General features: G+C 43.1%; 1 protein-coding gene across 7 annotated transcripts in view; it reads left to right on the forward strand.

Moving 5' to 3' along the window:
* Positions 1-27,176, forward strand: part of DMD (dystrophin) — a 6,826,337-nt gene that overhangs the window by 2,097,092 nt on the left and 4,702,069 nt on the right. For all 7 annotated transcript variants that reach the window (XM_078657819.1, XM_078657824.1, XM_078657821.1 and 4 more), the window contains exon 24: positions 22,203-22,316. In XM_078657819.1, coding sequence (XP_078513945.1) covers positions 22,203-22,316 — 114 coding nt within the window. The remainder of the gene's footprint in view (positions 1-22,202; positions 22,317-27,176) is intronic.

Here is a 27,176-nt window from a genome sequence, read left to right on the forward strand (position 1 = left end):
GCTATATGTGTTATTAATTGGTTGCCCAAGTATTTCTATGGGAGATTGAGTTTGTGTGGGGGTGGCTGGAAGGTGTGTGACTCTGTGCATAGATGTGTGAGCAGTTTATTCACTAGGTGTATGAGTTCAAGAGTGCATGTGGAAACAGCTACATGGGCAGTTGACTGTGTGCATGAGTGTATTGATGAGTGAATGGATATCTCAATGCTACATGTCATAGTAAGTACATATGTAAAACACAGTACATGTGAGAGTTGGCATATATAAATAACTGTGCATGAGAGCCACTGAATGAGTGAGTGGTTGTATCGATCATTGTGAACTTGTATCAGGGATTGTATAAGAGAGTAAATATGTGTTAGTATATGTTTCAATAAGTAAGGTGTGTATAACTGTATAGTTGAGGAAATGGAGGTGAGATTGTTTCTTTGCATGACTGACTGGGTGTGTGAGTAACTCCATGGATGAGTGGCAGTGTGTGAGTGTCTGTATACACTGAGTGTATCTAAGGTTATATTAGAGTCTGAAGAGGTTTATCGTATTAGCACAAGAATGATGTCAAATGAGATGTCATCAGTGATGTCATCAGTGATGTCATTTGAGATGTCATCAGTGATGTCATCAGTGATGTCACTGACCATGTCATGAATGATGTAATATGTGACATGATCAGCAGTGGATTGCGGGTGCGCGATATATAGTTAGTGCAACTAACTATATATGGAATTTCAATGGTTTTGTGTGAGTAAAATAAGGTTTTTTAAATGCTAATTCCTAACTATATATGGTCTATAACCTATGGTTTTTTCAGTGAATTTTCAAGGTTTTGTAAATGCTAATTCCTAACTATATATGGTCTATAACCTATGGTTTTTTCAGTGAATTTCAATGGTTTTTTAATAGCAAATATCATAAGCTGTCGAATGTCAAGTACGTGGTAAGTAAAAACATTTTCGTGTTTATGCACACTGATCTGCTTTGAATGCTGCCCCCCACCCCTCATTTCTATTAGGAGTACTCTCTCTTTGCAGATAGTGAAGGGTAGTTAACGCAGGCCTTTGCCCCCGTTGCCCCCGTTGTAATCCGTCGTGCCTGCTTCTCTCTCCATTTGATTGATTGTTCTCTTTGGTTCATTCTCTATTTACAAACAAGCACAGAGTGGCAATACTCTGTTTAGTCTTTGCAGATAGCGAAAAATCGTGTAAAAAAACAAAAGGAATCGAGCAAAATCAGTAGGCCACTAATGGGATCTCTTTTTGACCTCCCTAAAATAGAAACATTAGGAACAACCTGTTGATAATACCAATGTGTATGTACATAAGCGGCGTTCATTTGTGTTCACAGTACCCCTTGTTGATTGTTTGAATCGAGCATTGAATTGTTCGAAGTTGATTCTCTTAAGAATCTTCCCTGCCTGCAAACGAGGAAGAATAGGAATATTCTCTCTCCCTTTGCAGATAGTGAAGGGTAGGTAACGCAAACCTTTAACACGTCGTGCCTATTTAGTTCCTCATTGATTGATTGTTTCCCCAAACATTGACTGTTTGGGAATTGGTTCTTTTTGGAGGTATTCCCTGTTTGCAAATATACGTAGGAAAATCTTTGCAAATAGTGAAAGGGTACGTAATGCGGACCTTTCTCCCCCGTTGTAATCTGTCATGCCTATCTACTCCCCACTGATTGATGCACCTGTTTCACCCGGACCATTTACTAGAGATACGTCATCTGGCCCGACCAGAGAGCACCCCTAGTGAAAAGGACATATGCAATAATAACGAAGTGATCACTGTATCCTGTTAACAGAAACTTTAGCATGAAACAACCTGGAAAGAAAAGAATACGAAAACGAAAATCAGTAGGCCACTGATGAACATGAACTTTTATTAAACAACGAACAAAGAAACGATAACATAACGTAATGATAAAACCTATTAATGTCCTAGAAACAAGAAAACGTTAAAATATGCCAGTGGTGAGAGACCAGAAAAACAGTAAGAGAAACCAAATCACCCCTCGCTGTCCCACCGCCTGCCACGCCAAAAAAATCGATAGAGTAGGGAAAATGCAAGTCAGTAGAACATCCGCCCCCACTCTGGAAACTTCCAAGGTGGGGCAGGGTTGCGGCTACGCCCAGCCGGGAGCAGCCCATATAAGGCGGGTCCTGCTGCCATGCCTCGGCCAGGAGATCCTAACGTAGGGTGTAGCCGGAGGAGAGGCCGAGGCCAGCGGGACCCGGCCAGGGGATTGCCTTTACAACGCTGAACAGTTGCAGGGGGGGGAATGTCTCCTCGACCCTCCCCTCTCTCTCCCAGTCCGGCCGCGGTGGCCCTTGACAGTTTCAGGTAGTCCCGCCACATGCTCTTCCGGTCCGGCCACCAACGGTCGGGGGGCCGAGGCCGACGGGATCCGGCTGCAGCCGATAAACCAAGAAACCCGTTCATGGGGCCAGAGCCAGGGGCGTCCGGCCGACATCTACCGTAAGCCCGGCCCGAAGACGGACGGGACACTTCTTCTTTCTTGAATAATGGCTGCGACAACACTGGGGGGGGGATGTCTTGCACATGCCTCCGACCCCCCCCCCTCGTCCTCATCGCCTGGTCCGGCCATAACAAATCTCAAGCGAGACGCCGTGGGGTGCACTGGGAGGGAGAGACGGTGCGAACAGGCCTCTCCCGCCTCCCCAGGTGGAGGCTTCCCAGCTGCACCCTCAGCACTCCAGGCGCCCGGAAAAGGGTTCTTCCACTGTGGCCATGCTGCAACGTCTCGCCCGGCAGGGTGGAGCCCGTCTGCTCATTTGACCCCGCGATCGCCAGTAGCTACCGAACTCTCAAAATGGCGGTCGACCTGGCAAGAGCGGGCCCAGCATAAAGAAATGGCCCGGTCACTGGTTGACTCCACCACCGTAGTCCTCCACGACCTTGAAGATTCTAGAGGAGCCGCGGGAGTCTCCGACCCCCGATGGGGAATGACTGCCATGATCGCCCGTGGAGTGATGAAACTGTATCCGCGGGACGTCGGCGCTCCCATGCTGGCGCCAGCCTCACTTTGAATTACTAGAATCCTGCAGACCTCAGTTCCGGTGAAAGCACAGTGTGACCCGGTAGGAAAAATTGTTGCACCCCCTCCCCTTTTTGACTGATAGTTCAAACCACCGATCCTTTCCTTTGCCCTTTTAACGGAACTTTGGACTGCCTCCCCCTCTTTTACATTTTCTAGAGAAAACAAAACATTAACCACTACATTAGCATAGCAGTTGACACCAGAACTGTATTCAAATTGAAAACCAACAACATCTTCAACAGAATCCTTTTTGTTTCTGCTGTGACCCTGCTACAGCACAGGCATTGTCCCCAGCAGTAATTCTGCAATGCCGGTAAGAATAGCTGTGGTGCCTACTGGACTCACTCACCCCCGCGGCGCCCCACGCCGTTATTTGCTGGGCGGCAACTTACTAGACATCACTTTCGTGCCATCTAGATTTCAGCGCGTTCTGCTGCCTTGGAACTATTCGCACAACAGACTGCTACTGACGACCCACCCCCAGGCAACATCTTCTGAATTTTCATAATTTGAAAGAACTAGTAACATGTCCTCATCAGGAATTCAAAAGAAATTGCCACGGTCTCTTCGTTGTTTAAATGTTTTTACTGTTTTTGTTTTGTTGTATATATTTATATGTTATTAAAGTTTTATATTCCTACTACTTTGTTGGAGTGCTATATATTTTTAATGTGACACATAATTGTAAAAACTTTGATGTACAAAGAGTCATTCCTGGAATCTTCCGCTTCAGGCTCGGTCCCCTCCCCAATCACAATACAGGATGGTTTTCAGATAGTAGGAACACGTATGGTGTGACGGATCTCATCGGGTGTGGGCCTTGATCTACTATAACTCCTTTGAAGAGGGGTGATTCTTTACAGCTGGGGCCATAAACTACATCTGCAGGGCTAGGTGATAGCCTGGACAATCGGACACAGAGGAAGAGGAGTGTCAGAGAGTGCGGTAGTGAATAGGGCGAAAGGGAGGTGTCGGGCGGGCACAGAGTGTGATTTTCAGGGAAGAGCAGCGCAGATGGGGGGAGGTTTATTGCCGATGCATAAGACAGAGAGCGGGGGTGACCAGTGCCTGGGGAAGATGCTTGCGAGGGTGGGGAGCCATGCTACGAATCGACAGCGTGCAGAGAGTGGGTCTGGTCAAGGCATCTAAAATGGCTGCCGTGCACGACAAAAGTGTGGCATTTCAAAAAAGGCAAGATGGCGCAGACAATGTTTTTCAACACTTCCTCATTTCCTTCGAATCGAACGTTAACAGACGTTGGTGCATATTACCAAAGTTAAGCGATATTTATCGCTAACGATGCTTACCAACGAATTTTTTACCGCTAAGCATCGTCAGAAATTATCGAAGATAAACCTTGCTATTATCAAGGTTTATCGCAAATGCGATAATAAACGGCCGCAATGCATGAATATCGCTAAAAAGTCAGCGATATTCATGCATTACCGAGCTAATGCTCTTAGCCATGTTATCCACCTCCCATTGGATAACATGGCTAAGAACTGCTCAGGGCAGGTGTTACTTTTTGGAGATATTCGCGCTTAGCGCGAATATCTCAAAGTTGGTAATAGGAGATAGATATCTTGCATGTTGTAATGCAAATTATTGTGGTATATGGAACTCATACCATAATCTCTCAGGAAAGCAGAAACTGATCCTTTTGGGACCGCCTAAAAAGGCCTAGGGGGGAGGGGTACTCTACTTTGCCCCCTTTTCACGTTCCGAACTATTTTATTTTACTCTCTTCTGTAATTACACAAAATAGCAGCGATAAGATGCATCGGAGACACACAGTGAGAGAAAGGAGGCCGGAGATGAAGAAGAGATGTCAAATACACATTGGAGATAATATAGTGGCAGAAGGGAAGTAAATATGAGTAAACTTACCATGTAACATAAAAATGTTGCACTCTATACTATAACTCTCATTTTATACTACAATCACTTCGCTACAACCTCATAAATTAAAAATAAAAATGAATAATGTCTCAAACAATTTTTGATTTCTAAATATAAATTTATTCTTCAGAATTTTCTAAATTTGAAAGAACTAGTAACATGTCCTCATCAGCAATTTCCTCATGAAAAGTCTGCAATGATGATTCTTGTAACTCTATGGTCTCCAAACATTCGATAAATTCGCCATCAACAGATTGATCAAAAAAATCATTCAAGTCATCTCCTCCTTGTGACAATATTTCATTATTGGTGCTGTCAATTTCAATCAATGTAGTGGAATCATTCAAGTCATCTCCTCGTGACAATATTTCATTATTGGTGCTCTCAATTTCAATCAATGTAGTGGAATCATTCAAGTCATCTCCTCCTTGTGACAATATTTCATTATTGGTGCTGTCCATTTCAATCAATCTAATGGAATCATACAAGCCATCTCCTCCTTGTGACAATATTTCATTATTGGTGCTCTCAATTTCAATCAATGTAGTGGAATCATTCAAGTCATCTCCTTGTGACAATATTTCATTATTGGTGCTGTCCATTTGAATCAATCTAATGGAATCATACAAGTCATCTCCTCCTTGTGACAATATTTCATTATTGGTGCTCTCAATTTCAATCAATGTAGTGAACAATTCAAAAGAAATTGCCACGGTCTCTTCATTGTGAGCCATTTTATTTTGAAATTGCTTGCTGTAAATTGCAGAAAAAAATAATCACTTTCATTTATCGTTTTTAGTAATACATAATATAAAACTAACTTTATCAAGTATTTAGTATAACAGAAGGACTGCAAATAAATAACAGAAAACATTTTTCAAATTATCTTCAAGTGTACAACATAGTTCCCCTTACAAATTAACAACTCACCTTTTTAAAAGTAGGAGAAGTGTTAGTACTGTGTAAATCAAACACCAGAAATTCACCACCAAAAATTCCTCACAAATGTACCTCAGACAGTAGTATCACAAAATGGCTGTGGTTTCCTCTCATTTGACATATATACATAACCAATTAACTTTCATCACACACAAATACAAAACCAAAGTAACATTTTAATTGGTTCTAAATTTCAACACTTTCAAATGTGTTTTCCCCATGCAATTTTCCATAGGACATTTACATACGTCTACAGCCTGAATGGCTGAACGGAATTACACCAAACTTGGCAAAATGGTACATCAAACCTAAGAGGTCAGGAAGGATCTACTATGCCCCCTTATGCTCATTTCCCCCTTCGCTTTGGCCTCCTCTTGTCTCTCAATCCTACCGAGAGACAAGATGGCGGCCGCTACGGACTGTTTGGAATGTTGACAGACGCCGGAGAACCAATCAGCTTCGCAAAGCTCCGTAACGCGAAAAGTACGCGAAGCGGAGCGCTGTTACAGATATATATCTTTTTTTGAACGTTAATTTCTCAAAATCCACTGGAGCACACATATTGAGACCTAGCAAAGGCACATCGGGCTACCAGTCCCTAATATTTTACCAAGTTTCGTGCAAATCCATTCAGCCGTTCGATTATTATTATAATTTTTTTTTTTGCCCCGCGGGGCCATTTTAAAACCTCCACATCAAACCTAGGGGGTCAGCGAGGATCTACTATGCCCCCTTATGGTCATTTGCCCCTTCGCTTTGGCCTCCTCTTGTCTCTCGATCCTACCGAGAGACAAGATGGCGGCCGCTACGGACTGTTTGGAATGTTGACAGACGCCGGAGAACCAATCAGCTTCGCTTCACAAAGCTCCGTTGCGCGAAAAGTCCGCGAACCGGAGCGCTGCCCGGTCCGCTGTTACAGATATATATCTTTTTTTAAACGTTAATTTCTCAAATCCACTGTAGCACATATATTGAGACCTACAAAAGGCACATCGGGCTACCAGTCCCTACAATTTTGCCAAGTTTCGTGCAAATCCATTCAGCCGTTCGGGCTAAAAGTGAGGCCAACCGCCCTATGGAAAACTCAATGTTAAAAACACGTTTTGGGACCCCCCTTTTTTCTCGACCCCCCCTGGACGAACCCCCCCCCAATTTTCAGGGGCTGCTCAGAAGCAAAATGTGCCATTTTCCTGAAAATTTCAGCCAATTCCGTCCACAAACGCCAAAGTTATTAGACATAGAATTTTCAAAAAACCCATAGAGAAAAAATCCTAACTATATATACCTACTGGCGACCGCCAGTAGGTAATATATATATATATATTCACTGAAAAAACATAGGTTTTACACCAGTTATAGTTAGGAATTAGCATTTAAAAAATCTATTAAATTCACTGAAAAAACCATAGGTTTCACACCAGTTATTTATTTTATTTTATTTTTTCAATTTGTAAGGCGCAACAGCTACCCAAAAAGGGTTTCCCGGCGCCGAGACACAGCTAGAAAGAAGTCAGGAGAAGGTTCAGGTTATTCATGTTATTGTTCAAATAGCCAGGTCTTGACGTGCCCTCTAAATCTGACATGGTTTTCCTCCTTTCGGATGAAGGGAGGGAGTGCGTTCCAGAGGGATGGTCCAAGATGGGAAAAGGATCTGCCTCCCATTCTTGCCAATTTAAATCTTGGCACACAGAAATTGGCAGCTGATTGTGAACGAAGGTTGCGCTTGGGAGTATAGGGGTGGGCCAGGGCTAAAAGGTATTTGGGTGCAGTACCTGCTCTAATTCTGAACATGTAGTTCAGGGCTTTAAAACGGATTCTGCTTTCAACCCTGAGCCAGTGGCGTTCCCGACGGTAGCTCAAGACTCCAGAGTTTTTAGGGATTTTGCACAGTAGTCGGACTGCTGCGTTCTGAACCAGTTGTAGTCGACCGACTACCGCTTTGTTAGATCCAAGGTACAGAATGTTGCCGTAGTCAAGCCGTGATGTTATGAGGGCATTGACTACGGTCTTTTGAGTGGAAGGGGGCAGCATCCAAAGGATTTTCCTCAACCATTTAATGATAGTGAGGCATAGACCGGTGACTTTGCTGGCCTGTTGACTCATGGAAAGGGAGCTGTCCATGATGACTCCCAAATTGCGAACTTGGGTCACAGGGGTAGGAAAAGTGCCCATCTGATTTGGCCAGTGTGAGGGATTCCACAGGTCTCGCCGTTTTCCCAAGAGAAGAATCTCTGTCTTGTCTCCATTGAGTTTTAATTGGTTTCTTGTCATCCAGTTAAGGATGTTTTGAAGCCCAGCTGCAAGGAGAGATGGAGATGTCGGACAGGATTCAGATAGAGAAAAAGTAATTTGGGAATCTTCGGCGTAGGTCATGAGGGTGAGTCCGGATTCTTCGGCTAGGTCAGCCAGGGGTCTGAGATATAGATTGAAGAATAGGGGACTCAGTATAGATCCCTGTGGCACTCCGTTGGGTGCACAGAGGGTATCAGAAAAGGCCAGTGAAGATGTTATTTGGAAAGTTTGTTCCGCCAGGAAGGAACGAATCCATTCAAGGGCTTTTCCACGGACACCATTTCTGTATAACTCCTTGATGAGAATTTCGTGGGATATGGTGTCAAAGGCCGCGCTCAGATCTAAAAGCACGAGCGCGACCGTATGACCATTATCAAGGAGATTTCGGATGTGTTCCGTAACTCCAAGAAGGGTGGTTTCTGTCGAGAAGCCAGCCCGAAAGCCAGATTGGGAGGGGTGCAGAAGCGAGTTTTCTTCAGCAAACGTGGATAAGACCGAGTGGACGTGTCTCTCCAAGCATTTGGAGAAGGCGGGGAGCAGGGATATGGGTCTGTAGTTAGATGGAATTTCCGGGTTTGCTGTGGGCTTTTTTAGTAGTGGCATTACCATGGCGTGTTTCCATAGGGCTGGAACTGTGGAAAGATCAAATGAGGAATTAAGAGTATTTGCAATGATTTCCAGGGAGTGATCGTCCAGTTGTTTAATTACTTTGATCGGAATCGGGTCCCTGGGGGAGCCGGACTTGATGCTCTTAAGGATAGTTTTCAGTTTGTCTACTGAGATGGGAGGCCAGGATTCCAAGGTATTTTCACAGGAGGGAGTATATTCCAAGTCAGAAGAAGAGGCTGGTTCATTTGTGTCTCGCTCCTCTCTCACGGGCTGAGGGGTCGCTCCCAGTGTCCCTGCAGACATCTGGTATCTTAGCGCTGCATTGCTTCGTTTGCCTGAATTAGCCATTTCATTTCGCCTGCTGTGTACTATATTAGCGCTTTGCTTCATCTGCGCTCTGTTTATTTGCCTGAATTGTGAACTTCATTAGCGCTCTGTTCATAGGTTCGAATTTTGCCATTTCATTTCGCCTGCTGTGTGCCATATTAGCGCTTTGCCTCATTTGCGCTCTGTGTATTTGTGACTGCTTTCCAGACGTTATCAGCGCGTTTGCCTCTAGCGCTCCGCTGTGCTCCCCCCTCCGCCTCCATTTTGTTTGTTGTTGTCGTCGTCCTCGTGTTTCCGCCCCGCCTCCCAGCTGAGACGCCCTCCCACTGCCCACAAATAGATCTTCTCCCCCTGCAGGCGCCGTGACTCGCTCCTCTCTCACGGGCTGAGGGGTCGCTCCCAGTGTCCCTGCAGACATCTGGTATCTTAGCGCTGCATTGCTTCGTTTGCCTGAATTAGCCATTTCATTTCGCCTGCTGTGTACTATATTAGCGCTTTGCTTCATCTGCGCTCTGTTTATTTGCCTGAATTGTGAACTTCATTAGCGCTCTGTTCATAGGCTCGAATTTTGCCATTTCATTTCGCCTGCTGTGTGCCATATTAGCGCTTTGCCTCATTTGCGCTCTGTGTATTTGTGACTGCTTTCCAGACGTTATCAGCGCGTTTGCCTCTAGCGCTCCGCTGTGCTCCCCCCTCCGCCTCCATTTTGTTTGTTGTTGTCGTCGTCCTCGTGTGCCCGCCCCGCCTCCCAGCTGAGACGCCCTCCCACTGCCCACAAATAGATCTTCTCCCCCTGCAGGCGCCGTGACTCGCTCCTCTCTCACGGGCTGAGGGGTCGCTCCCAGTGTCCCTGCAGACATCTGGTATCTTAGCGCTGCATTGCTTCGTTTGCCTGAATTAGCCATTTCATTTCGCCTGCTGTGTACTATATTAGCGCTTTGCTTCATCTGCGCTCTGTTTATTTGCCTGAATTGTGAACTTCATTAGCGCTCTGTTCATAGGCTCGAATTTTGCCATTTCATTTCGCCTGCTGTGTGCCATATTAGCGCTTTGCCTCATTTGCGCTCTGTGTATTTGTGACTGCTTTCCAGACGTTATCAGCGCGTTTGCCTCTAGCGCTCCGCTGTGCTCCCCCCTCCGCCTCCATTTTGTTTGTTGTTGTCGTCGTCCTCGTGTGCCCGCCCCGCCTCCCAGCTGAGACGCCCTCGCCCCTCCCCCTCCACCTTCCATTTATGACAGTAGCTCCCGCGCGCAGCGTTCACGCGCAGCGACCGCGCCCAATCCGCGCCGAAGGTGCGCCAAAGGTAAGCCCGTCTTCGCCCGTCCGCGCCTGGACCGCGCCCAGCGCCAGACCCCCTGCCCCTCGCGCTGCCCAGCCCTCCCGCATTACCTACGATGCCACCACCCTCCTAGCCCTTAACCCCGGCCGCGCCCCCAACTGCGTCCAAGCCGCTCCTGGACACACCCATGGACCTTTCTCATGCTACTCCTGCAAATTCAGCGGAACCGACATCATCTCCGCTTCGACCACTCCACAGAGTCCCGACCCCAATCACCTACAATGCATCCTTCTCAACACCCGATCGGTCCACAGGCACGCCATTGACCTATGGAATCTACTAGACACCATCACTCCAGACGTCGCCTTCCTAACAGAAACATGGATGAACGCCTCCTCCGCCCCAGACATCACCATTGCCATCCCAGAAGATTATAAGATCATACGCAAGGACCGTACCGGCCACACAGGAGGAGGAATCGCTATCGTCCATAAAAAATCAATCCGCATCTCAACCAGCTCGGACGCCAACCTCGCCAACTCCGAACACCTTCACTTCCAGATCCACATCGACCCCAAGACCACACTCAGAGGCACCCTCCTCTACAGACCACCAGGACCCCGCGCAAAATTCAGTGAAGACATCACGGACTTCATCACCCCACACGCGCTCCCCTCCAAAGACTACATCCTTCTGGGAGACCTCAACTTTCACCTTGAAAAGATCAACGACCGCAACACCACCACCCTCTTGAACAACCTCGCCAACCTCGGACTTAAACAACTGGTCACTTCCCCCACCCACATCGCAGGTCACACACTCGACCCTATCTTCACCTCCAGCAATCATGTCTCCTTCAGCCACACTACGGATCTCCTCTGGACTGACCACAGCTGCGTTCACTTCACCTACAACAAGCCAAAACCTATCAACCACCTCCAACCAACTCTGCAAAGAAACTGGAACAAAATCACCATCGACCAGATCTCCTCATCGCTCCTTCTAAACACCCCAGCCCACTCTTCTAACCCAGACCAAGCCGCCGCCAACTTCACCTTATGGTTATCTAACACCGCCGACACCTTAGCACCACTGAAAAAACGTCAAAGCAAACCTGGCAGCAAGAAGGCCTCATGGTTCAACGATGATCTTAAGAAGTCCAAGAAACTCTGCCGCTCCCATGAAGAGGCCTGGAAAAAAGACCCAACCACTAGCACCAAGGACGCCTTCAAAAACGCCACTCGCATACACCACCAACTAATCCGAAAGGCCAAGAAAATAGCATTCAAGGATCGACTCGACAACAACGCCCACAACAGCAAGGAACTTTTCAACATCGTCAAGGAATTTACCAATCCCTCGGCCAACTCCAACGACATCACCCCCTCTCAAGTCCTCTGCGACTCCCTAGCCTCATTCTTCCACAACAAAATTGCGGACATCCACAACAGCTTCGACAACCAACCCGGAGACCAACCCACCCATCCTTCTGCAGGACCTTCACCCCCATTGAACATCCTAAATGACTGGAACCCAATCTCCACTGAAGACACCATCCGTCTAATGAACTCCATCCACTCAGGATCCCCAACTGACCCATGCCCCCATCACATCTTCAACAAAGCAGACTCCGTCATAGCACCGCACCTCCGAGACGTCATCAACTGCTCCTTCAACTCCGCCACCTTCCCAGAAAGCTGGAAACACGCTGAACTCACCGCCCTTCTGAAAAAACCCACAACGGACCCCACCGAACTCAAAAACTACCGCCCCATTTCGCTCCTTCCATTCCCGGCCAAAGTAATCGAGAAAGCTGTCAACAACCAGCTCGCCGCTTTCCTCGAAGCCAACAAATCCCTCGACTCCTCACAATCTGGCTTCCGAGCAAAACACAGCACTGAGACCGCCCTCATCGCAGCAACAGACGACATTCGAACTCTACTGGACAATGGAGACACAGTCGCCCTCATCCTCCTCGACCTCTCTGCAGCCTTCGACACAGTCTGCCACTCCACCCTTTTACAACGCCTCAGAAACATCGGAATCCAAGGAAAAGCACTTGAATGGATCACCTCGTTCCTCACCGGAAGAACCCAGAAAGTCCGCCTTCCACCATTCAAGTCCGAGGCCACCGAAGTCATCTGTGGCGTACCCCAAGGGTCCTCACTCAGTCCTACCCTCTTCAACGTATACATGAGCCCCCTCGCGGCCATCGCCCGCCAACACAACCTCAACATCATCTCTTACGCGGATGACACTCAACTGATCCTTTCTCTCACCAATGACCCCAGCACCGCCAAAACGAACCTACACGAAGGAATGAAAGAAGTTGCCGAATGGATGAAACACAGCCGTCTGAAACTGAACTCAGATAAAACAGAAGTCCTCATCTTAGGTACATCCCCCTCCGCATGGGATGACTCTTGGTGGCCGGAAGCCCTTGGAAAAGCACCCATCCCAACAGACCACGCACGGAACCTAGGCGTTATCCTGGATTCTTCACTTTCAATGAACAGACAAGTCAACGCCGTATCCTCATCCTGCTTCAACATTCTTCGCATGCTCAAAAAAACATTTCGCTGGATCCCCACCGAAACCAGAAAAACAGTCACCCATGCTCTGGTCACGAGCCGACTGGACTACGGAAACACCCTATACGCAGGTACTACCGCTAAACTCCAGAAGAAACTCCAACGAATCCAGAATGCCTCAGCCAGGATCATATTAGACATCCCACGCAACGAACACATCTCTGGTCACCTGAAAGACCTCCACTGGCTACCCGTCAATAAGAGGATCACTTTCCGACTGCTAACCCACGCACACAAATCACTCTACGACATTGGACCAGAATGCCTCAACTCACGTCTGTCCTTCTACACCCCCTCCCGCCAACTACGTTCCTCCAACCAAGCCCTCGCCACTATACCTCGCATCAACAAGACCACCATGGGAGGCAGGTCCTTCTCATGCCTGGCTGCTAAAACATGGAACTCACTCCCCACTTACCTTCGCCTTACCCAGAACCACCTAGCATTCAGAAAGCAACTTAAAACGTGGATATTTGACAAGTAATCCTCCTCCCCTCCCTTAGCGCCTTGAGACCCTCTGGGTATGTAGTGCGCTATATAAATTCTTTGACTTGACTTGACTTGTTGGCATTGATGTCCATAATGAATTTTTTCGATCTTTTCCGTGAAGAAGCATGCTAGAGCTTGGCATTGTTGAGTGTTCAGTGGGGGAGCCGAGGTTGTGGTTTGAGCGCCTGCCAGTTCTTTGACTTTATTGAACAATGTTTTTGGCTTATTGGTTGCTTCCATGATAGTGTTAGAGACGAAGACGGCTCGTGCTTTAGCACAGGCCGTGTGGTATAACTTCCTGGCTTCATGATAAGTTATTTTGGACTCACTATAACTTGCGCGTGCAATGCACTGCTGATGACGTCACATATTACATCACTCATGACATGGTCAGTGACATCACTCATAACATCACTGATGACACCATCCAGTGAATGTGTGTCTTTCTGAAAAATAAATATTAGTGAGTAATGTTTAAATATTTAAATATATGTATTAGTGTTTCACTTTGTGTATAAGTGGCTGCATGGGTTGGTGAGTAGCTACATGTGTATGTATATGGGTTATTAGATGTTTTTTTAGTATCAGTATGAGTGTCTGTATCGTTTAGTGGGGGTATTTCTTAGCACATAGATGCATGAATGACTGACTCTCTCTTTGTATGTGTTTTGAAGACAGCATATGTGCAGGACTGTATGGGTGGATGAGTGTGTATATGTCTGTGTTAGTGAGTGAATGACTGTCTTATTAGTGTCTTTATCAGTAACTACATATGTTTTAATCTAGTATATGTGAATATTGATGTATATAAGTGAGTATATGTGAGAGTGAGGGATTGTAAGAGTTCCTGTTTAAATAAGTATGTGTTTCTATAAGTGATTGTTTAAGAGAGTAACTATGTGTAAGTTTCCTTAGAAGTAAAGTGGTAGTGTGTGTATAGCTGTATATGCAAATAAATGGATGTTCAATAGTTTATTTGCATGTGTGAGTATGTGTGTGAGTAACTTTTGGATGACTGTCGGTGTGTAACAGGATGTATAGGTGTATCACTACATATGATGAGTGAGTATATGTATGAGTGACTATATAGAACTCTTGGTGAATTAGTGCATGTGTATATAGATGGTGGAATTATTGAATTAGTTGTTGTAAGTGGTATGGGTATCTCCATTTTTTTCAATATTTTAGTTTCTATTTTTGAATATTTGTTTCAAGGGTTACATTACAGTGAAAGGAGGTCTGTCACTCTGTCACAAGGATGGTGTCATCAGTGATGTCATGAGTGATGTCACTGACCATGTCATGAGTGATGTAATATGTGACGTCATCAGCAGTGCATTGCACGCGCAGGTTATAGTGAGTCCAACTAACTATAACGTGGGAATTTCAATGGTTTTATGCGAGTAAAACTTCCAGCTAACTATAACTGGTGTGAAACCTATGTTTTTTTCAGTGAATTTAATAGGTTTTTTAAATGCTAATTCCTAACTATAACTGGTGTAAAACCTATGGTTTTTTCAGTGAATTTCAATGGTTTTTTATTAGCAAATCTCTATAGGTATGAAAAGTAATATTTTTTATAACGAATTTCATATTGTATAAATATGTAATAGTTTTTTATTTATTTTTTTTTTTTTTTTGCCCGGAGCGCTCCCGGGGCGCGTACCGATGCGCTCACCGGTAAGCGCAGTGTTACGGCGCGCCCCGGGGCGCGTACCGATGAGCGTCCCATTAGCGCTATTGCCGCGAACGAAAACAACATCGTAACGTATCGCGTAGCCACGTCCGCGTGATACGCATGGCGTAAGCGCACCCGGAAGCACCCACGCGCATACGAACGCGCTACGTAAGCGCCCCGGGGCGCGCAGCGTATGCGCGTCGGGTCATGTGACCTGAAAATAACACTTTTCATTGGTTGCTAACAGTTTTTTTTATAAAGAATGAAATCCCCACCCATTTCCTTCACTTCTTCTTTCACTTTTGTGACTGAAAGACCTGCCTTTTTGCTCTCGGTTCTTTGTTGGATATCTTGGATTATCATGGCTGCCAGACCATCCAGCAGTGAAGATGACTCCAATGAATTCATCGATGAAGAGCCTCCTCAGCCAAAATACAAAGAACATTTCATCTGGAATTTTTTTCCCATACCTGATGACCAGAAGAAGGTAAATGCTCCAAAAGTGGAGTGCAGGATCTGTCACACAGTCCTGTCACAGGGTGACCCCACTAAAAAATATTCTTTTGGGAACTCCACAATGATTCGCCATGTGGAGAGAAGGCACCCCCAGAATTTTGCCCGGGAAAGTGTCAGGGCTCTGGCACAAGAGGTTCCCAGTGATGGGGCCTCTACATCAACCAGAGAAAGAACAACATCGGTGAGGGGGAGATCACAAGAGCTGGTTCCGAACATTCGGCCTGCATTTAACAAAGGCGTCCTTAAATGCAGATACTGTGATCAGCTAGTTTCCTGTGGGGAGCAAAGTGTTCTGCTCATGGTTCAAGCATTGGAGAACCATCGCTGCCATTACCAGCCCTAATTTTGTTTTATTTTTTTTTGCTCCTGTTGAGCAGTTTCCATTCCCCGTTTTTGTTCTAAAAAAAGAAAAAAGAAGAAAAAATAAGTTATTTTCAGAACTACCTCCAATTCTCATCAAAGAGCTATATTCTTAAAAAAATGAAAAAGAGTAAGTGAAGTGGAGTGCATTGATAAAGGAAAGGAAAATGAGTAAGAAAGAACAGAAAGGTATGAGAGGAGAAAGGAAGTGAAGTAGGGGGACTGAAAGAAGGTGAGTGTTGGTAACGAAAGTAAGGAGAAGGAGTGTGAACATGGGGAATGTGGTTATTCAAAGAAAATGTAGAAAAGGAACGGGGTGTGGAAGGGTAAGAAAAGATGCATTGCTGGAGTTGCATCCTTTTTGTGACACACTCCAGCAATGCATCACTTTTGCGCTTACAGATACGTCTGAAATACTGACGTATCTGTAAGTACTTGCGACATAATACGTCATATATTTAATATGACGCATGACTAGAAGACTGAAGGCATCATTTATGAGGCCATGCGTCACTTTTACGCCACCGGTGCGTCACTTTTTGTGACGCACCAGTGCTGTTAAAAATGCACCTTATTCAGTCATATTTACAAAGTGACGCATCTAGGTAGAGGCGTCACTTTGTAAACCCCTGTGCCACATTATACCTACGTCAGGTGTAATGTATGCAAAAGGGACGTATTGACGCAAGAAAGGGTCGTAGAGGTGACGCAGTAAAATCTATGAGATATCACTACATCACTTTTATGACGCTGTTGCGTCTAAATCTTGCTCCTGTTTCACAGCAGGCGTAAGACTGATGCAGGCCCTTTCACATGGGGCCTGGCCCCATGTGAAAGGATGCATTGCTGGAGTTGCATCATTTTTGTGACACACTCCAGCAATTCATCACTTTTGCGCTTACAGACACGTCTGAAATACTGACGTATCTAAAAGTACTTGCGACATAATACGTCATATATTTAATATGACGCATGAGTAGAAGACTGAAGGCCTCATTTATGAGGCCGTGCGTCACTTTTACGCCACCGGTGCGTCAAAAATGCACCTTATTGAGTCATATTTACAAAGTGACGCATCTAGGTAGATGCGTCACTTTGTAAACCCCTGCGCCACATTATACCTACGTTAGGTGTAATGTATGCAAAAGGGGTGTATTGACGCAAGAAAGGGTCGTAGAGGTGACGCAGTGAATGAACTGGGTTTTCCCCATGCTACGCTCCCAGGTACGCTCCCCGGTGCGTGTACCGGGCGCTCCCCCGCCTTTTATGGCCCCCACATCAAACCTAGGGGGTCAGGGGGGGTCTACCCTGCCCCCTTTAGGTCATTTCTCCCTTTGTTTTTGCCACCTCTTGTGTCTCCATCCTACCGAGACACAAGATGGCGGCCGCTCCGGACTGTTTGGAATGTTTACAGACACCCGAGAGCCAATCATCTTTCCGCGCGCGAACTCGCGTAGAGCGCTGGTACGCTCCCCGGTGCGCGTACCGGGCGCCTATAGATATATATTTTTTTGAACCTAAATTACTCAAAATCCACTGGAGCGCATATCTTGAGACATAGCAAAGGCACATCGGGCTACCAGTCCCTACAATTTTGCCAAGTTTGGTGGAAATCCATTCAGCCGTTCGGGCTAAAAGTGAGTCCAACCGCCCTATGGAAATTAACATGGGGAAAACACGTTTTGGGACCCCCCTTTTATCTCGGCCCCCGCTTGACAAATCCCCCCCAAACTTTCAGGGAAGTAGCGGGCCATCTTCTTTGAGAAATTCGCGAAGATTCGTCCACCGGCGCCAAAGTTATTCCGAATAGAATGTTGCGGATTTCCTATGGAAGACAATCCTAACTATAACTACCTACTGGCGACCGCCAGTAGGTTATATATATATATATATATATATATCTATATATATATATATATATAGAGATATATATATATATATATATATATATAGATATATATAGATATATATATACACGCAGCCCAATCATTGTGAGGACACAGAACGGAGAGTAACCGCGAAGAACCAGGAACGCTACCCCATGCCGATTAGTATCGCTCGGCTGAGCAGATACTCGACGGAGGCGGCGCCGGAGGTCTTCAATGTGGTGGGAACACATCAGTAAAACGGTGGCTGTGAGGGTCAGGAGGTGTGCACACACTGCAAAACCGGCAACATAATTGGGCGAATACAATATCGTTGGGACTGGAAGTCATAATGGTGAGAATAACGTCCACTGCGTATTTGTTTTTTTGGTGTTTAATGCATATTTCAAGCTTTTCTGCATAATGTCGGATGATGCGCGTAGAGCCCGTGATCTTGCCGCGGAAGAGATGTTTTCAGAGGCCTTAGAAAACAAAGTTACTGCCAATATAGAGGGAAACATTGAGACTGGTGCAGAGTCTACCAATTTAAAGGAAACCTTCAAATTGCTGGAAAAGTATAAAAGACAAGAGCAGTCTAAGTGGTGGGAGTAGCGCTCATTAAAGAGGTACCTCGATGTAGGGAGAATCCCTAGGGGGCTGCGTATCATGTTAGCCCCCAGTTATGAGGCGCCAAACCCCTTGATGATGGTGGAATTGGGTGAGTGTATCCTTGAATCGTCAAGACGCTTAGTACAAATCCTGGTCAAATACGCAGAAACTGATGGGGCAGAATTACAGGTCAAAATTGATGCACTAGAAGCGAGCATAAGGCAGCAGGGAGGAGAGTCCCGCCAGGAAGCAAAAATGAGGGAAGACATGATTGTTAGATTGGCAAAGGAAGATTTTAAGTTCAAGAGAGATCAAGACGATTATGCCAACGGCCAGATCTTCACATTTGCGCGTCACTATGATTCACTGAGGGTGGCCACAGCGATTAAACGCAGTGAAGGAAGCAAAGGGATACAAAAACAACAAGTAGAACTTTCCTCAATGTCAGAGTTAATCTCAGCACCAGAAAGCGAGTCTGATAAAAAAGGTGCAAGGAAGAAAGCAGCAATTAAGCTGACATAGAGGGACGAATTGGACTTTTTAAAACAGGGCATGAGGGACACCTTGAGACCGCGGTTTCAAGGGACAGTGGCAAAACAAAATGCCAAAGGAGGAGGGGGAGACGCCACTCCCACAAGCAGTGGAGAACCAAAGAAGCGGAGCCGAGGTCGTGCCCGGAGAAATTAGCAACCCCCAGTAAAGAAAAGCCATGCTCTAACAGCATATTGGAAACTCAGGTAACAAAATCTATAATCAACCTGGAAACATAGATCTGTCAGAAGCAGAAAGGCAGTCACTCTGTCTGGGTTTAAGCTTTTGCCCTGAATCGAATTTCCAATACACAAGAACAAGGGCGGACGTGTATCAATTTATTCGAAACTTAAAAAATTACATCTGCAAAAACCAACACCGGAGCATAAAGTGGATATAACAACTGGCAATGAAACCTCAAGACTTGTGCTCTCTGACTTAAGTCTATATCAAGATTTGGGTCAGTTAGCTTCAGAAGAAGAGACAAATGTTCAGGAAGCTTCAGTAATGAGGGGACAGAAGAAGCCAGATACTCCGTTTAAGTTAAAATCCAAACTTATCCCTATGGCAGCACGTGATGGACTGGACAGTTTAATTAACATGTGGTGGCACAAATCAAAAGATTGACCCACGCCAGCAATAGAACAAGGAAAAAATATTCGAATGAAGAACGAAAATACAATCAATTAATTTCAAAACTGCAGAAAGAAGACTTGATAATACAAAACTCGGACAAGGACAGAAATATCTTCCTATGGCCATCATCAGACTATTTAAAGGAAGCATACAGCCAACTAAACGACGTCCAATGCTACAAAAAAGTATTCCATCTAAATGCAAAGCAATACAGGATCATTCGCCATCTTTGAGTATGCTGTTTGGACATTATTTACATTTGTGCCATAAGCCACAGCATACAACTTGATTCCTTTATACAATTCAAAGGCAATGTATCATAATAAAGACAAGTATTATATGACATTCATATAAACATTTCATATCCGTTTATCAGTGAAATGTGCCTGTCTACTATCTTAATGTGTAATGTTGATCGCACCTAGTGGTTGGTTCCAGTCAAGTTTGATAGATTTCATCTATAAATCCTCGCGCCAAGTGGCCCTGACAATATTTATTCCATAGTAGCCCCTATAATTACAAGGCAGGCCGCCATTTCACAGCGACATTAAGAAGAAGATTGACAGATTGTGTATTGTTCCTCCAATACTCGCGCCAACATACTGTATTTGGAACACACGAGAATGTTAGCAAACATGATAGAATTATGCCTCCAGAACAATGTTTTCATGTTTAATGGTGATATTATCTGTTTATATGAATGCCATATAATACTTGTCTTTATTATGATACATTGCCTTTGAATTGTATAAAGGAATCAAGTTGTATGCTGTGGATTATGGCACAAAGTAAATAATGTCCAAACAGCATACTCAAAGATGGTGGATGATTTCTGTTCGCAGTCCTCTTTCTATGCAGACCAATAGAAAGCTATGTAAAGCACAAAGTCACGTAGTATCGATGTGTGAACAAGAGAGCCAAGTCTCTTGAAACGCGTTACATCGGGAAATAAATAACTGCCATTTCACTAAACTACTGAGAGTGCGCTATCATTTGTAAACTTTGCTGAACTATTGAATCGCTGGCTGTGGCTTTGCCAGCTTTTGCGCGCCACTGGAGGAAGGGCGGTCTTTCCAGGAAGAGCCGTAAACTTCAAATATATATATATATATATATATATATATATTACTGAAGTGCAGTCCTAAAAGTTCAACGCTGGTGCTCTTCTTCTGTCAAATGGTGCGTCTTTTCCGTCAGGGCCACGCCGGTTATACATTTTTCAAGATACAACCCCGCTGTCAAGACAGTGACGAATGCATAAGAAAAACACTCTCACTCGGATGTGGTGAAGTTATAAAGGCGACTTTATTTCATAAACTCTGCCTCTCCCAGCGCATTTCACCTTCCCCTGAAGGCTTGATCACGGGATGTCACATGATTGAAACGAAAAATTAATTAAACGGACATCTTTTATTTCTAAAGGCACCATCTCACTTCCAATTTCCAAGTGATGCATTGTGGGATGTGTAGTTTATCTTTTACTATCTTACGTAAATTAATAATGTGTTTGTGATTTCATTCATGTGAAAAAGTGCACTTATTTAAAAAACAATAGTCCAAGCTTTATGTACAATGCAGTGTCAAAAAATGCTTTTCCCATGAAACATAGTCCTAACTATAACTGCCTACTGCCAGCATCTTTGGGATTCTGACATTTTCCATGAATGTGAAATCTTTTGGGTCTCAGCGATTAACCAATCAGAAATGCCTGCAGTTGTAGTCATATAGCTATGACTTATGACAATGTTTTCATTTTTTCCATATCTCACACCCTGGTATGCATGTCCTTATCACAGGCCAAAATTGTGCAGTTTTCACGTTTTGAATAAAGATTATTGTAAACTTTCAGTTATTTTTTTATTTCTTCACGCTTAAAAATATTTTTCCATGCTCCATGTGAAGATTTCCATTCTTCATTCAACTCTGGAGATTTCAAGCACACACTCAGAAATAATACCTTGCCTTAACATTGTTGATTTAATTGAAAGTTTTAAAGTGTTCAGAAGCATGGGAAACTCATAGCAAATATTTACAAGCCTGTGATTTTGTGGGTGATAAAACCATTTAAATGTTATTCTCCTCTGAAGTATTAATACATTTGTGTACAAACGAAATTCACAGACCCTGACTTTGTTAATGTAGATCTGGATTTTTCATGCTGGATTAGGAAACAGTTCAGAGGATCTAAAAATAAAAACATATTTAGGTGTATTCACTTCATCAGTGAAAGTCATATTGTTTCAATTTTAAAATGTCAAAAGTATTGAAAATCATGTATTCAAATTTTAATTTGCCCTTATTATTGCAGATCCTGTCTGATATGCCCTTAATTCAATAGCAAGCCATAAGGACACAATAAAAACAAACTTCTTTTACCAGGCATACAGAGTCACATGAACTCTGGTAGAAACTGATTACTTAAAATCATTTATCTCCTAAGGTTTTGTTCTTAATATTGTTGTATTAATCATTGTGTATATCAGTGTCCTTTAAATCAATAAAACTATCTTTTAATACATAGAATGACGTAAAAACTCTCAAGAAATGGATGGCAGAAGTGGATATTTTCTTGAATGAAGAATGGCCTGCCCTTGGTGATTCAGATGCTCTTGAAAAACAACTTGAGCAATGCACTGTAAGTAATGAGTAATTTTTTTAATTGACTTTGAATTATAGTTAGCAATGTCCACAGCAAGAAGTAGCATTCTGCTACATTCATGGGGGAAAATCCTTCATAATGCTATTTCTGCTATCAAAGGTTTATAACTAAGGCATTTATCATGGTTCTTTGTCTTTGGGCATTGTGCATTCATTTCTGAATATCTTGCTCAATAAATATAATATATGAACAAATCATAGTAAGGGTTTACACTAATTAAATGCATATCAATATGGTTACCAAGGCTACCACATTGGATCCTAATCTTAGCAAATCATCTAACCTGGGCACCATGACAATATATACTAGGTGACCAATAAGGAACTGATCCTTCTGATGCCAAAAAGACCCTAACACACTAGATAAATGAATGTGTCTGTATTAAAATACAGAAAAAATAATTGGATAAAGTAATGTGTCTGTATTAAAAGTCAGAAAGATTACTGGAAATGTTAGCACACTTTCACCTGCACATTTTAATTAGGCATTTGGGGCACGATGTAGGTAAATCTTTTTTACCACTTCTTAAATACCGATTCATACCGAATCGGTATTTAATAAGTGGTAAAAAAGAGGAGGGCAGATGTAGGTAATTGTATTTTTACAATTACCGAATCGGAAGGATTCGGTATTTACCGATTCGGTAAATACCGAATCGGTAATGCCCATTGATTCCTATGGGCATTGAAGCCCATAGGAATCAATGGGCATTACCGATTAGGTATTTACCAAATCGGTAAACACCGAATTTTGCAAGGGTGCAGGGGGTGTCACTTTGACACCCCTCTAGCACCCCAAAGACAGGCATGTGTGCCATGTGGCACACAGACATGCCCTAAGGGCATGCCGGTGTGTCACATGGCACAGGTGTGCAAGCACAGATGTGCATGCACACCTGGATTCGGTATTTCACCACCTAATTGGATTGGGTGGTAAAATACCGAATCTAAAAGGCCTGTAGCACTGCAAACAGTGCTACCTACATCAGGAATTTTCCGAATCGGTAAAATTACCGATTCGGTATTTTACAGAAACGGTAAATTTACCATTTCGGTAAATTTACCGATTCTGTAAAATATGGCCCCCTACATCTCAATGGCCCATTTACCGGTCGGTAACGGCCGAATTCGGCCGTTACTGACCGGTAATGGCCACCTACATCTGGCCCTCCGTGTCTAAATTATTAAACCTATAAAGCAGACTGTTAATAGATTACTGGATTGAAAAGCTATTTAAATACTGCAAACAGTTTTCATGATATGCCTTCACGTTTGCATGTTTTGAGTGAAACCAATTTTTTAAATCAGTAACTTGAACTAATTCCTTTCTTATTTGACAAGCTATGATACAAGTCACTAAAACAACTCATATTGCTTTTCTCCTGGTCACGTATGGCTTTAAGTATTCCTGAATTAAAGTATTGCTTTAATTACAGTTTGGATGCTACCTTTAATGTTATCTTTAAAAAAATAATTAAGTAATGCAAACATCTGCCAGGCATATTCCTTCAAAAGCTGGTAGGCTGAATTAAACAATAAACATGCTGTTTTGTTCACTAACTTTATTGACAGATAGGAGTAGATCCTAAATGATTTCATGCCATGTAAAGAACAGGAGGTTTGCTAAAAAATATAGCTGCATTTTTTAGGTAAACACATGAAACTTGACAGAGACGTTGTTCCCCCAGAAAATGTAATTCTTATAATTGTAAGCACTGATACCAAGCATTGTGAACCACAATATTGGAAAATGGCTACTGCAGTAAGTCTTCACTCATAACCCCTGAATGGATCAATGGATTTAATTTTTTAATGCTACAATTGGTTCAGCAGTCAATGCCCTACAAAAGGCTGGAAAATGATTTTTGAAGGATCAATACATTTGAAATATCATTGAAAAAACATTGATAATTTACACCAGAGTGAATGTCTTACTAAGTTATGAAATGACAGTAGAGTTAAGGCGAAAACTTAATTTCAAATACCATTCTTATTATAATGTATCAACATAATTTTCATTTTATAATTATTTCGCAAAATGAAATCCAATTCAACTATGTACAATCTGGTAAACGTTCTGTGTGTAAAATAATTACATTTATTAGGTTTAAAAACATACTAATTTGAAGAATTTTGTATTCCTTTAAAGGATTTTGTCTTAGAAAATCTTTAAAAAGTATGTTTACACATTAAAAAATACTCAAAATCACCACACAAAAAAGAGCACTGCAGGGCACATAATTCTTTGCAATTTGGCTTAGTCAAGGACATCCACATTTACACAATCATTTCTTGTGACTCAAATGCTGCAAGACATTGCGAAATCCATTGTGATTGTCATCTCAAAGACAGTCTGTCTCAGATCTAACAAGAAATCTGTAGACTTGGAGGTTTTCTAAAAGGCCAGGTCCTAATGTGTCCAACCTGAAAATCTATCCTGAGGGCTTTGATGAAAGAAATCCAGAATGTGAGTGATGTTATCTAAATTCTTGCTCTCGTTGCAAACACTGTAAGCCTAACCTTATTCACACTTTTATTATAGTTTGGAAAGGGTACAATGAACTGATTTCACTTCTCAATAATTATTCCTAGTTTTCTAACAAGGTTTTTTGTCTTACCCTAAAAACTTAGATGTGGTGTCTCTTCCCAGCTCTATACAAGGTAGTGCTATCCATCAGTCAATTCCTTAGGCTATAGCAATACCATTAGCATAGAATATAATAAGATTTGCCTGCATCGAAGGCAACACACAGTTCAGTCTCTTTGCAAACTATAAAATGAAATTAACAACATTGGTATCTACAGACCATATGTGAATACCCTTCCTACCTGCAGGAATGCTTTTATCAAAATTAGGGAACATTCTTGTGTCAGCTAGCTCTTGGGTGAGTTGCTCTAGTGGCTCTGTTGCAGCGCCTGTTTATGAGCATAATTCACTTGTACTACAACTTTGCATGCTATTTTGATGCTTCTATTTGGATAACCAGTAATACAAAAGCTCTTGTTTGCTCTGATCATTTCATAAGTGTCCCAGACATTTCTTTTGCACTGTTTCTGCCAGCTCAGCTCATCCAGAAACTCCCTTACCTCTTTTGGCGCACCCATATGAATTCAGCCCCTCTGTTTTATAGATGAAGAAGTTATCTATTCAGTGCACAGAAGGTTTACTGAACTGATTTTAATTCTAGGCAATTCATTCAATGGAATGGTTCAAAAAGCTATTGGTCTTGTCTGATGTAATCAAATGGGAGGTGGCAGGTTCATATAGGATTTTCATCTCGACATCCAAACTTGATGAACATCATCCTCTTTCCCTTCTGCAGGAACAATGTTCCCAAGACACTTAAATAGTTCAGACTTCCTTTAGCAGTTCTATGAACCATGGAGTTACAAAGATGGTGGATACATGTTGATTTCATTACAGGAAATGTGTCTGCCTCTCCATCATGAATCTGACAAGCTATACACTGTTTGAATAAGATAGTTCTGACTTCAGTCAGTCAAATACTCTTTATTCGATTTATAAAATCATAAAAGACATAAAAACATTATATATACACATATAAAATAATTTGATACATTTTCATAATCATTTCATACAATGCAGTGGGTCAAAGGGTAAAAACACGTGGATGTCATGGTTAAAAATTCATTATATCACAGACCGTGGGGCATTATGTGATTTAATCCTAGAAGCCGCCACTATAAAATTAGCCACACAAAATGTAATGCGGATGCTACTCAGAGACTGAAGGAAAACTAGTGCCGGCCTCACTTGCGCAAAGCCAGCCTCGCTCAAAATAGGCCGCAGATATCTTTTTCTGATGTCAGAGAATAGCCCGCAGAACATTACAAAGTGCATTGTGTCTTGAGTTGAAAATTGGTCGCAAATGCAAGGGGTGGCTAAATCTGGTTTGACCCAGGTGGGGTAATTGCCCAAATAAAAATGAATCAAATTAAATCTAAACTTTATCAGTAAAAACCTATGTAATGGCTTTGTGACAGTAATGAGGTATTGCTGAAGTGCGAAAGTGCCTAAAAGCAAATAGTGGGAATGCACAGTGGGTTTCAGCATTTCCCTTTCCTCCCTAACTAGGCTGGCTTTTTTTTCAAAGATTTTCAAAGATTTTACTTTTGCTGTATGACCAGATTTTGATGTTTGTGATTTACAGTTGAAAAGAGGGAGCCTATTTCTGGCGATAGCTCATACTGTGGACTTTTCTCATTGTACTAGTCTTTCTTTGAATACGTTTTTACCCAAACATTTCACAAAACTTTTTATTGCCTTTATCAAATCAATATCATTCTCATCCATAATATCTGCCAGTTTTCGAATCAATATAAGTGTCACAGTAAGCTTGGTTTTAGCTGATGTACCTAGCCACAAAAACTTATACATATCTAGGTTACCTCTGGTACACTCAAAATCGGTTCTTGGTAGAGTATCAAGATTTCAGTTAAGCCTATTAATCCTCAAGTGAATTTTACTAGGGTATAATTTTGTTTAGGTGCTGCAACAAGAGAAACATTAAAAACACACACTATATGTTTTGTCAACTTTGAACATTGCAGTGGGGTGGCTCTCATTTCAGGAATTCCCATACATAAAATAAATGTATATACTTTTGAAATTCCCCCATTAAAATCGTGTTATGCCCCTGACTTGTATATAGTTCCATAGAGTTTGGAACTACTCAAAAATCATAATATTCTTATAGCTGGTATTTTTATTCTGGTGGAGTAGTGTCAGGATCCAAGTAAGACGGCAGGCCCACTTGAGCTGGAGCCACTAGAAAACATAATAATGGAAGCTTAGGCTGAATACTAGAACACCAAC

The sequence above is a fragment of the Lissotriton helveticus genome, chromosome 8 (genome assembly GCF_964261635.1).
Source record: "Lissotriton helveticus chromosome 8, aLisHel1.1, whole genome shotgun sequence".
NCBI lineage: Eukaryota > Metazoa > Chordata > Amphibia > Caudata > Salamandridae > Lissotriton > Lissotriton helveticus.